Source organism: Muscardinus avellanarius (genome assembly GCF_963383645.1).
Source record: "Muscardinus avellanarius genome assembly, chromosome: 1".
Taxonomy (NCBI): domain Eukaryota; kingdom Metazoa; phylum Chordata; class Mammalia; order Rodentia; family Gliridae; genus Muscardinus; species Muscardinus avellanarius.
Genome location: NC_137786.1, coordinates 197,170,114 through 197,183,281, shown reverse-complemented (window position 1 = coordinate 197,183,281; position 13,168 = coordinate 197,170,114). Strand labels below are relative to the sequence as shown.

Below are 13,168 nucleotides of genomic sequence, written 5' to 3'. Positions count from 1 at the left end.
GATACATGGATGAACTTCAAAAACATGCCAAGACATAGAAGCCAGTTGCAAGAGACAACATGCTGTATAATTTTATGTATATGAGGGGTCTGAAATAAATCTACAGAGTTGTGGCTGCCTGGAACTAGGTGTGGGGAATGGGGAAGATGAGGATGAGGGTTTAAGGTGGCTTATATTTGAGGTCACAGAAGTGTTACTATGTAATTATACTAGCTGGCCGAGGTGGCGCACGCTTGTAATCCCCACACTTGGGAGGCAGAGACAGGAGGATAGGGCAGGTTCGAAGCCAGCAGTGCTGGCTTAAGAGATCCTATTACCAAATAAAAATATAAAATAGGTCTGGGAGTGTAGCCCAGAGGTAGAAGGTCTTCGAGGAACCCCAGTACCACACACACACACACACACACACACACACACACACACACACACACACACACAAACCCTACTGTGTAATTATACTAAAAACCACTGCACTTTAAATGGGCACATAATATGGTATGTTGATCTCACTAAAGCTGTCTTAAAAGGAGAAGAGTGTAAGAATACACTATTTCTTGGTTCATTTTTAAAATAAACAGTAAGACTATGCTTGAATGTTTTACCACTTTAAAAATCTGCTTCCAGGTTTAGATCTAACAATAAACAGGACATGAACATAATATCACTGAAGGAATTGAGATCTTGGAGACAGCAGCAGGAAGCTTGTGCATTCTTAGAAAATACATTTACTAAAATAGATCCACAGAATACAGCTCTCTGTAAAGAGCTGAGCAAAGAATGGGCAAGTCTTACTCTACAGAAATAAGGCTTCAATTAAAGCTCTCTTATTAAAACAACCGCAGCTTGGACCAAGGCATAAAAATCTCAAGCTGATTGACTTTAAGGCCTGCCCCTCCCATAATTAACAAGCATCTCCAAATGTGGTGAGTAATAGGCAGAAAACGACTCAGGGAAGGGCCAGCTCCCCACACCGGGGATTGCTACCTCGCATTTAAGCTAATACTCCGCAGAGGCAAATGTGCTGGGAGACCTTGCACCCAGGTCCACACACGCAGCGTGCACCTCGCGTCCCAGAATTAATCGGCGGCTCGGGGGAGCGAGCCCAGGCCAGTGCAGAGCTCGGGCACCCAGGGCGCAGGTCTGCGGCGTGGGGGGCAGCGCCCGCCCCTAGCCCGCGCGCGGCCTCCCGCCCGGCTTCCCCGCGGGCGGGCTCCCACCTTGCTCCTTCACCACCTCCAGCAGGTCGGGGTCGCCCATCTTCGCCAGCTCGTTGATGACACTGCCGCCCACGGAGCGCTGCGACCAGCGGCGGGAGGCCGAGCGGGGGTGCAGGCTGAAGCGCAGCGTGGGCTGGCGCTCGGGGAGCCCGCGCGTCCACTCGGAGGCGCGGATCTTCACCCGGCCGCCGTCCTCCACGTCGTCCTCCGAGTCCACCCTGAGGATCAGGTTGGGCTTCCTCTCCAGCGGGCACTTCCAGGGCAGCCCGGCCTTGCCGGCCCGCTCGGCCGTCCGGGGCCGGTGCTCCACCGAGCGCTCGCGGTAGCGCTCCCGGGCGCCCTCGCCGTACACCTCCCAGTAGCGGCCGGGCCCCCGGGAGCCCCCGCCGCGCCGCGCCGCCCTCCGCCCGCCCGCCGCCAGCGCCCCGCCCTCGGCCGCCCCGCCCTCGGCCGCCGCCGCCGCGCCGTCCGCGGGTTCGAGGCCAGGCCCCGCCGCGCCGCGCCAGCCGGCCGAGCTCCCGAGGCCCGCCGCCCCCGGCCCGCCGCCCTCCGCGGCGCCCGCCTCCGCCGCCTCCATCCCCAACAGTCTCCGCAGGTCCCAGCCCACCCCGGCCTGGGGGGTGGCCGCGGCGCGCGGCCCTCCCAAGCTGCCGCCCTCCTCCCCGCACTCTCCTCTGCCGAGCCTCGCGCGGGGGCCAGGTGTCGCCTCGGCCGGCCGGCCTCCACCTGCCTGGCCGGCACCTCCGGGGGGAAGCCTCTCTAGTTCGGGAGTTAGTTTTTGTCGGATGAGAGAAAGTCCTTCTTCCTTAAAGGGGCTCCCCTAGCCCCTTTAAGGCCGCGCAGGTCCAGGGGCTCCAAGGTTCCAGCTTGCCCGGCGCTCTCGCACCTGCCTGTGGCACGTGGGGACTGTAACCTGTAACTTGTTTCCCGCCCGAGTTGCGGCTCCCTGGACGCTGAACAGCGAGTGTGCAGCGTTGACTCTGGAAAGTCTTGCACGCGTTGTTACTAGAGTTCAAGTCCGCCTTCTCTTCCCTAAAGGATGGACAGCAGCTGGGCAAGGTGGAGCATGTCTGTAACCTCAGTACTTGGGGCTGGCAGGTGGGGAGGCCGAGGCAGGAGGATCGCAGGTTCTAGGCCTGTCTCAGCCCCTTAGCGAGGCCCTCAACAACTCAATGAAACACTTAAAACAATCACTAACTAAATAAATTATTTATTAACTAAATAAATAAGCCGGGCATGGTGGCTTGTAATCCCAACGCTTGGGAGGCTGAGACAGGAGAATCTCACAGGTTCAAAGCCAGCCTCAGCTACTTAGTGAGGCTCTCAACAACTTAGTGAAACCCTGTTTCCAAATAAAGTATAAAATAGGCCTTAGAGTATAACCCGGAGATAGGAAAGCCCCTGGGTTTTACCCCCAGTACCACCAAAATAATAAATAAATAAATAAATAAATAAATAAATAATAAAATAGGGGGGAAGTGTAGATGAGAGGTAAAATTCCCTTGGGTTCCATCTCTAGTACAACACACACAAGAAATAAAAAAGTTAAACAGAATGGGGCAAGTTTCTATAAGACTCATTTTCCACATTTGTAGATGAGGATAATAGTATCCATGTCCTAGGGCTGTGAAGGGCACAGCGTAGAGTACTTGGCAGGGAGTATGCTCTAGATTTAGCTACTGTTACCATTAGCCCATATTACCTGGAGCGCTGCTCTGCCTCAGAGAATTCCTTTGCTGCCTGGAGAACTGTAATCTGAAATAGAGTGGGGAATCTCAACCCTCACCCCTCTAAATTGGTTCTGGTTTTGGGGGACCTTATCAACTGCCAGCTCCCCAATAATTAGGAGGTTAAGACTTGCTGCCCAATGACGGGGAAATGGATGAGGGATGATGGATTGAGGCGAGGTAGACCCTGAGCTGAGAGCCTTCCTTCACAGTGCCAAGGGAGTGGTCAGGGTGGAGCCAGGCTCCGGTGATTTGAGGATCAGGAAGAGGTAACCAAAGAAAATGCCTTTCTTTATTCCCCTGCTACTATATATATTTTTGTGTGTGTGTGTTTGTTCCTATTCTACTGACATGTTAGAACTGTGAATCACATTTTACAAAAGAGGAAACAGTCCTAGAGAGAGATGTTTTGGTCAAAGTCATAGCTCACTGTGAAATTGGAATTTTTTCTTCCACCTGTCTCTTCCCTACTTAAACTTCTGGGAATATACCAGTTCTGGCCAATTGATTCAAGACAATAAACACATTCCCTGCTTGATATACTTTATGTGTGGAAAGGTGAATACATATTGCAATATGTAATTAGGATACATGGCTAAATATGATAGAAGTTTTTTTAAGACTTGAATATTAAGCACTGCTTGATTCTAATAATATCTTGAGAATGTGAATGCTAAATGTTTTTCTTCCTTTGTGCCAGGTTTTTTGCATACAGGTGTCGATGTTGCCGATATTAAGTTAAACAGATCGGTAGAATTTTTTCTTTGTATAGGTCAAATCATTATAAAGAAAATTATTTGTAAAATTCGATTTTATATTTATTGATTCTGCACATATTTGAAGTGATATGCATAAAAAGAATATGTTGATTTTGTTCCAAATTAATTGTAATATTTTGAAGCTGAATTTGCTTATATCTATCAACTTCCTATAAACTTTGTTAATAAATGTTGAAAATCAGTTGTAATCTTTTGTTCCAAATTAAATGAAATATTTTGAAGCTAAATTTGCTTATATTTATCAACTTCTTTAAACTTTGTCAACAAAAAGTTCAAAATAAGTTATGATCATTTGTTAAAGCCACTATCTTACCCACACTCTTTAGATCTTGAGAAATATTCTCTTAATTTAAATCACTGAAATATTTTTTGTTGCTTATTTAGTATGATTTTAAGATTTGACCATTTTCTATATAATTAGACCTTGCCCATTTTACCTCTGAGCAACACCCCCAGCCCAGCCTATTTTTTATCCTTTATTTTGAAACAGGGTCTCAGTTGTGGAGGGATTCACTAAGTAGCTGAGGATGGCCTCAAACCTGCAATCATCCTGTCTCAGCCTCCCAAATACTGGGATTACAAGAGTGTACCACCACACCTGGCTGAAAACATGTTCTTTTAATATAATTGAATACAAAGTTAAGTGTTGCATTGGGACCCAAAGGTCTTCTTCCTTCCTTCCTCAATAAATATTTATTAGAGAAATGACATAAAAGAGGCACAATGCCACATGCCTATAATCCCAGTACTTGGAAGGCTGAAATAGGAGGATTTTAGGCTCAAAGCCAGCCTCAGCAACTTAAGGAGATCCTGTTTCAAAATTCAAAATTAAAAAGGGCTGGAGGTGTAACACGGAAGTAGAATGCTCCTAGTTTTAATCCCCAGTTTAAGAAGTAAGTAGGTAGGTAGATGGGAAAGAAGGAAGGAAGGAAGGAAAGAAGGAAGGATGAATGGAAGGCAGGCAGTCTACTATTGAGTTTCCATTGCCTGAGTCCAGTAGCTGAATTCTCCAAAACAAATATCTGACTTGCTTTTAACCATCTGGGAGAGTAATCATATTATACACTTGAAGTGGTCCATGGCTCTCAAATTGTCAAACAGGATTCATAAAATTAATTTTATATTTCTCCAAAACTATAAAACTTACCTAATGAAACCACTGGAATCAGCAGACTCTGAGAAATTAACCCAGGTATTTACCTCACTATCTGAGCACCAGCCTTTTTTTTTTTTTTTTTTTTTTTTTTTTGGTGGTGGTGGTGGTACTGGGGTTCCTGGAAACCCTTCTACCTCTGGGCTACACTCCCAGACCTATATTTTATATTTTATTTGGAAACAGGGTCTCTTAAGCCAGCATGGCTGGCTTTGAACCTGTGCGATCATCCTGTCTCCGCCTCCCAAGTGCGGGGATTACAAGAGTGGCCACCGCCTGGCAGCACCAGCCTTTTGACTTTTTCGTGAAGGAAGAAAGCAATGCAGCAAAGAACAGAGAGAAGTGAACTAACACCTGTCTCAGCTTTAGTGTCACTATGTTTCTGGAGAAATAAGTGTCTTTTAGTATGGTTGCATCTTCTTGTTTAATTAATTGAGAGATCATGAGCCAGGCATGTGGTGCATGCCTATAATCCCAGAACCTGTGAGGCGAAGACAGAAGGATGGCAGGTTTCATACTAGCTGGGTGTCCTCACAGGAACTGACCCCGATTTTCCTAAAGTTGGTAACAGTCTAACAACAATCTTTGGTTACCTTTCTTTCTTTTCATGTTTAATTATCTCAACCCCACACTTCTCTTCTTGAGGACCATTTCTCAAAATCACCTTTCTCTACATAAACTTCTTGTCTGGCTCTGAGACTAGGGGAAATCCACACAAAATAGATGTATTATTGTATTTCCTTTAAAATCATTTCGGTAACTGAGGCTGAAAAGGAGGTTAAATAACTTCTAAGATTCACATTGTGATTAAATGCAGAGCATCCATTTTGTTGAGTGAGCTCAGCCAGTCTCAGAAAGTAAAGGATCATATGTGGAAAATGATTTCAGTTAAATGAGGTGAGAAAACAGCAGGATAACTAAAGAAGTTGGGAGCTGATAAGTGGAAAAATGAGGATTGAGGAAGGGAGCAGTTTGGTTAAGGCTATGTGCATACAGGTTTCACTACCAACCTCACCAACATGTATGGGGAGGGAAGAAGAGGTAGGTTAGGGTTAGTATGAAGGGAAATACATCAAGTGATGTGTGCGTGCATGTATGTTTGTATTTGTTTCAACATCACCATGATATATAATTAATTACATTGCACCAATAAATATATATTTTATTTTGTTGGTGCACTATAGTCTCACATCATAATGTGGATCATGTTGACAATGAAATATGTTCACACAGTACTTGGTGCCCCCCCTTCCCTCTTTTCCTTTCTTTTCCCTGGACTGAGTATCCAGGTTAACAATGTTATATTCACATGTATACACATATCTGAATGTAGCTTTTTAATTAATTAACCTCAGCTTCTTCCTCCCCTACCCCTCCTTTCTGGCTTTGCTGAGGTTGTCTCTTTATTGTCTAGAGCCCCTCTGGTATCCCCAATACTCCCTAGCTTGAACATATTAGAGAAAACATAGGTCCTTTTTCTTTCTATGCTTTGCTAATCTCACTTAACATAATATTCTCCAGGTCTTTCTATCTTCTTGCAAATGACATGATTTTGTTCTTTATTGCTGAGTAGAATTCCATTGTGTGTATTCCCCATAATTTTGCAATCCATTCATCTGTTGATGGAGACCTAGTTGGTTCTATATTTTGGTTATTGCGAATTATGCTGCTATAAACATGGGTATGTATATGTTACTGTAGTTCTTTTGATTTCAACCCCTTTGGAAAGATACCTAGGAGTGGTATAGCTGGATCATACAGTGGATCCATTCCCAGTTTTCTAAGGAATCTCCACACTGATCTCTCTTGTGGTGGAACTAGTTTGCACTTCCACCAACGGTGTAGAAGAGTTGCTATTTCCCTACCTCCTCACCAGCATTTGTTTTTGTTTGACTTGTTTATGCTTGCCACTCTGATTTGGGTTATATGGAATCTCAGTGTAGTTTTGATTTGCATGTCTCTGATGGATAATGATGTTGAACATTTTTTCATATATCTATTAGTCATTTGTATCTCTTCTTTTGTGATCAATTCAGTTGCCCATTTCTTAATTGGATTATTTGTTTTGCTAGTGAAATGTATTTTGAGCTCTTTGTATATTCTGGTATTAGCCCTCTATTAAAGTGGTAGCTGGTAAAGATCTCTCATTATATAGGCTTTCTCTTTAGATTCCTGTTGGTTTCCTTTGATGAACAGAAACTTTTTAGTTTGATGCCATCTCACTTGTTAATTCTTGTTTTAATTTCCTGTGCATTGGAGGTCTTATTGAGGGAGTTACTGTGTCTATATGTTGGAGTGTTGAACCTATGCCCTCCTTTAATAGCTTCACAGTCTCTGGTCTAATTTCCAGGTCTTTGATCCATATGAATTGATTTTGGTGCACAGTGAAAGGAAAGGATTTAGTTCAATCTTTCTACAAATGAATAGCCAGTTCTCCCAGCACCAATTGTTGAAAAGTCTCTCTTTTCTCCAGTGTATGAATTTGGCCCCTTTGTCAAAGACCAATTGACTATAAATGTGTGGGTTTTTTTATGTATCATTCTGTTCCATTGTTTTGTGTGTCTGTTGCTGTGCCAATACCATGCTGTTTTAACTACTATTGCTCTGTAGTATAATTTGAAGTCAGGGATTGTGCTGCCTCCTGCATGGTTTTTATTGCTGAGAATTGCTTTGGCTATTCTGGGTCTTTTCTTTCTCCATATGAAATTGATGACTAATTTTCTAAGTCCCTGAAGAAAGTCTCTGGTATTTTGATAGGAATTGCATTGAATCTGTAGATCACTTTTGGCAGAATGGCCATTTTGATGATATTTATTATGCCTATCCATGAGCAAGTGAGATCTTTCTATCTTCCAAGGTATTCTTCAATTTCTTGAATGTTTTGTAGTTTTCATTGTAGAGGCCTTTTACATCTTTGGTTAGGTTTATTCCTAGGTAATTTTTTGGATTTGAGGCTATTGTGAATGGAATTGTTTTATTTTTTTCTTCATGGCTTTATTGTTAGCATATAGGAAAGCAAGTGATTTCTTTAGGTTGATTTTGTATCCTGCAACTTTGCTGAATTGGCTAATCAGCTCCAGTAGTCTTTTTTTTTTTACTTTTTTTTTCTTTTAACAATTTTTTATTGAACATAAATAGTACACATTTAAACTATATTTGGTTCCCTCTCCCCCCGCCCCCGTTTTCCCTTCCCCCCTCCCACCAATGATTGTCCAGGTTAACCATGTCTTATTCATAATTTTACACATGTTCAGATGTAGACCCTAATTAATCAATATCAGCCTTCCTCCTCTCCTATCTTTCCATTCAAAGTTTGCTGATATTTCCCCTCCATTATCTGGAGTCCCATCCAGTAGTCTTTTGATTGAGTTATTTGGGTCTTCTACATATAGGATCATTTATTCTGCAAACAAGGATTATTTCAATTTCTTTTTTCATATTTGAATTCCTTTGATATTCTTCTTTTGTCTTATTGCTATGGCAAGAGACTCGAGGACCATATTGAAAAGAAGTGGTTATAGTGGGCATCGTTATCGTGTTCCTAATTTTAGAGGGAATTCTTGCAGTTTTTCCCCATTCAATATGATGTTGGCTTTGGGTGTATTGTATGTTGATTTAGTGATGTTGAGATATTTTCCTTCTATTCCAATTTTCTGCAATGTTTAATATGAATGGTTGTTGGATTTTGTCAAATGCTTTTTCATCATCTATTGATATATGATTTATGATCAAGTGTTTTTTGTTGTCAGTTTTATTTATGTGGTGTATGTGTATTGATTTACCTATGTTGAACCAGCCTTGCTTTCTGGGATGAAATTAACTTGGTCATGGTGTACAGTTCTCTTGATATGTTTTTGAATGCATATGGCTAGTGTTTAGAATTTTTGCATTTATGTTCACCAGAGATATTGGTCTATAATTTTCTTTTCTTGAGATATCTTTATATATCTATATCTTTTATTTTTTATATTATATCTTTTTGGTTTCAGTACTAATGTGATACTGGCTTTATTGAAGAAGTATGGAAGAATCTCATCTCTTTCAATTTCCTGGAACAAGTTGTAAAGTATTAGAATTAGTTCTTCTCTGAAATTTTTATAGAATTCAGCTGAAAACCCCTCTTGGTCTGGGCTTTTCTTTGATGGCAGGATTTTTGTTGCTATTTCTACTTCTTTGCTTGCTATTGGTTGGTTTAGGCTTGCTATGTCCTCTTGGTTCAATTTAGGTAGGTTATATGTGCTTAGAAATCTACCGATTTCTTCCATGTTTTCCAGTTTATTGTAGTATAAAATTTCAAAATAATGTCTGATAATTCTTTAAATTTCCCCACTGTATGTGGTAATGTCCCCTTTTTCTTTTCTGATTTTAATTATTTGAGTTGATTCTCTTTTTCTTTTGGTTAGGTTGGCCAAGGGTTTGTCAATCTTATTAATCTTTTCACAGAACCAGCTTTTTGTTTTTTATGATTCTCTATTTCATTTATTTCTATTCTGATTTTAATTATTTTCTGCCATCTGCTGGCTTTGGGATTAGACTGTTGTTGTTTTTTCTAGGTTCTTGAGATGTGTCATTAGGTTCTTTATTTGGTGAGTCTCTGTTCTTATGTGGGCACTCAATGCTATAAGCTTTCCTCTGAACACTGCCTTCAAAGTTTCTCATAGATTTTGGTATGTTGTGTCTGTCTTTTCATTTAATTCCAGGAATTTCTTTATTTCTTTCCTTATTTCTGATCTTACCCACTCCTCACTCAATAGTGTATCATTCAATCTCCATGTATTTAATTAGTTTCTTTGGTCTTCAAATCACAATCTTTACCATTGTGATCTGAAAAGATGTGTCTGTCTTTTTATTTTATTTTATTTCTTTTATTTCTCCATTAACTTTGGATGATAACCTTGCTGGACATAGTAGCTTTGATTGGAAGTTGTTTTCTTCCATGGTCTGGATTATATCATGCCAGTCTCTCCTGGCATTCATGACTTGGATTGTAAATTCTGGAGTGATTTTTATTGTTTTGCTCCTGAACGTCACCCATTCTTTTGTTCTCACTGCTTTTAAGATTCTTTCCTTAACCTCTATGTTGGTTATTTTAATTATTACATGGTGTGTGGAGGTCTTTCTTTCTTTCTTTCTTTCTTTCTTTCTTTTTTTTTTTTTGCTGTACTGGAGATGAATCCAGGGACATTCTACCCCTGAACTACACCCCTGGCATCATTTTTTTATTCTTTATTCTGAAACTGGGTCTCACTGAGTTGCAAACGGCCTCACTAAGTAGCTTAGACTGTCTGCGAACTGTGATCCTCTGTGCTCAGCCTCCCGAATGCTGGGATTATAAGCGTGCACCTCCAGGACCAGCTGGGGAGGTCTTTCTTTAATTTTGTCTTAATGGTGTTCTATATATCTGTTGGACGTAAATGTCCGAGTCTCTTTCCATGTTTGGAAAATTCTCTGAAATTATTTTTCAGAAGGTATTCACATACCCTTGGTCTGTGCCTTTATCCCTTTTCAATGCCTTTTATCCATAAGTTAGGATGTTTCATATTGTCCCACAGATATTGGATGTTTAGGTTCTGTTGTTATAATGTGCTCTGTATATTATAGACTGTGCTTTCAGTTTTGAATGAACTGTCTTCTTTTTTTTTTTTTTTTTTTGTGGTACTGGGGTTCCTGGAAGCCCTTTTACCTCTGGGATACACTCCCAGACCTATTTTTACATTTTTATTTGGAAACTGGCTCTCCTAAGCCAGCGCGCACAGCTGGCTTCAAACCTGTGCGATCCTCCTGTCTCTGCCTCCCAAGCGCGGGGATTACAAGCGTGTGCCACCACGCCCGGCGAATGAACTGTCTTCTAACAGCGATATTCTGTTTTCCATTTAATCTAAAACTTCCAGACTTTTTTTTGAGTTGCTCTCTTCATTTCATTTCATTCCAGGCCTCTTTCTGATTCTTTCCTAATGTCTCAATTTCCCCTTTCATTTTCACAGTACACTTACTGTGAGGCCTTTCATCATATTGAAGACCAGGATTCAGAATTCTCCTTCTTGTATTTCTTGTAGGTCAGTAATTGTGATCCACCACCAACTAAACAAACAAACAAAAATAGTGACAGTATGAAAAGCACAGTACTGCTAATTTACATATATAGGGTCCGTATAATGACTGTTCACTGTAATAGATTCTGGAATATGTTCCAATATCTCTCATTTGTTCTGTAACCTATTGTCAGCTTTTGGACCCACTTATGAGTATTTGTGCTCCTCTCTGGTGTCTTACCGCTTTGTGCTCAAGTGTCGGGGGAATTGGTGTCACTGTAAATGAGTTCTCTGTAAGCACAGAGTTCTGCTTTTTCCATTTTGGGCTGTGCTTTTCAGGCCTAAGCACAGCACTCTCTGGCCATGGGCTCTGCACTCTGTGTTTTTCCGCCTGGGGCTCTGAAATCTCTGGCCCTGAGCTCCATGCTCTCTGGCCCTGAGCTCTGAGAGCAGAGGCCTGGATTCTACAATCTTTAGCCATGTGTTCTGTGCTTTCAGACCTTTAGCTCTTTGCTTTCTGGGCATAGGCTTTGCACTTTCTGGGCTTTCAGGCCTTGGCTCTGCATTTTCTGATCCAGCTCTGAGCTCTCTGTGCCTTCCAGCCCCACACTCTGCGCCTTCCGGCCCTGGGCCTACACCTTCCGGCCCTGTGCTCTGTGCCTTCCGGCTCTGGGCCTGCATCTTCTGGCTCTGAGCCTGCACCTTTCTACCTTAACGATGGAAGGTGTACATTGTAATCTCGGAGCAATCCTCTGTGACCCTGTGCCAGTACTGTGCCCTGGGCATTATGGGCCTTTCCTATGCCTCTGCAGGTTCAATCCTGACCCTCTCAGGGGTGGACCACCAAATCTTAGCCCACAGAGGTCTCTGCAGCTGCTCTGGGCAGTCGTCTGCTGAGAAACGCAGTCAATTTCCTGTTGTGCAGGCCTGGTCTTTGCAAGACACAGTGCGCCCCTGTGGGTGCCGGCTTCTAGTGAGCACACGGGCTTTGGGATCTTTTTCTCCATCCCTGAAGCACGGTGCTGGTCGTTTTACGTGTTGAAGCTCTGTCACTGTTTACTGCACTTCAAGTCCTTGGTTTACTTGCCGGAATTTCTTGCAGCTGTGCAGCCAGCAGTCGCATTTTGGGCCAGTGGCGCAAGATGGTGCCGTCCACGACAACAGGTCAGTCGCGAGCTTAGGCTCTTTGCTGTAGATCTTGCATTCTGAGTATTGGATTTCCTTCCGCTGTGCTTCCCTTTTTTGTGTTTTCATTAGTAAATATCTTCACTGCTTTTTTTTCGTGTCAAGGAACTGCCTTCTCAGTAGTTGATTTTTGTTTGTTACAGCTACAGAGATGTGCTGCATCCCACAGTCGCCATTTTCTTCCTTTTTTTTATTAAAGAAAGCCAGAGCAGAAGCATGGCAGGGGGAAAAAGTCAGTTTTGATTTTATTTAATACTTGAAAACCATGTACTTGAACTACTAGGGTTTTGTCATTTCTTCTTTTAAAATGTCTCGTGAATCATTTATTGAACATAACTTCATCTTATTGGAAGCCATAGTGGGTAACTTTGGGAAATATCTAAAATTCATTGCTGCTTCTTCTTTTCTACTGATATCAACTTTATTGCCTCCCTCTTTATTTATCTGCTTTTACTGGTGCATTGTAAGTGTTAATTATAGTGAAATTCAAAGTGATACATACATATTTGCTTCCCTCTTTGATTCCTACAACAGCCTGCTCATTTATTTCATTCTTATAACAAGCAATATTGTTTAATGGATATTTTATTGGAAATTTAATAATTTAATGTCTTGAATAAACTGATTTTAAGATCTAAGTGACCCACTTTCTAACTGTGTGATATTTGGTTACTTCTTAACCTCCCTGATCTTCAGTTTTTTTTATCTATATAATGAAGAGGACAAGTCTCCCATCACAAGGTTGTTTCATGAATTAAGTGCGATAATTCATGTCTTCTGTGTTCTCATATTCAAGTCTTTAAACCTAGGATGTCATTTTCATTCCATTGTATACATTATTATCACTGAGATTTTGTATAAGTGGTAGAGTGTTAGAGAAGCTGGAACTTTTATTGTTAAGCTTATAGTAATTTCATTTTCAAAAAGGGGTTCATTTTATTGTCTCTAATACTTTGGATAATCTGAGATGAACCCAAATATTTCTGAAGTTTAAAATTAAATATATGATGCATAAAATGTCAATATAAATATTGCTTAAACAATGGAAGCAGCTATTAAGACCCAATAGACTCAT

At 41.7% G+C, this 13,168-nt stretch overlaps 1 protein-coding gene across 1 annotated transcript in view; it reads right to left on the bottom strand.

Annotated features, from left to right (window-relative positions):
* The window catches only part of ANO5 (anoctamin 5), a gene marked incomplete at both ends in the record, with an annotated part of 80,025 nt that extends 68,436 nt beyond the window's left edge, over window positions 1-11,589 (bottom strand). The window contains 3 exons of the mRNA XM_080690447.1: window positions 1,218-1,976; window positions 2,104-2,249; window positions 11,186-11,589. Of these exons, the coding sequence (XP_080546573.1) occupies window positions 1,218-1,976; window positions 2,104-2,249; window positions 11,186-11,589 (1,309 nt within the window). The remainder of the gene's footprint in view (window positions 1-1,217; window positions 1,977-2,103; window positions 2,250-11,185) is intronic.
* Between the last annotated feature and the right edge of the window lie 1,579 nt (window positions 11,590-13,168).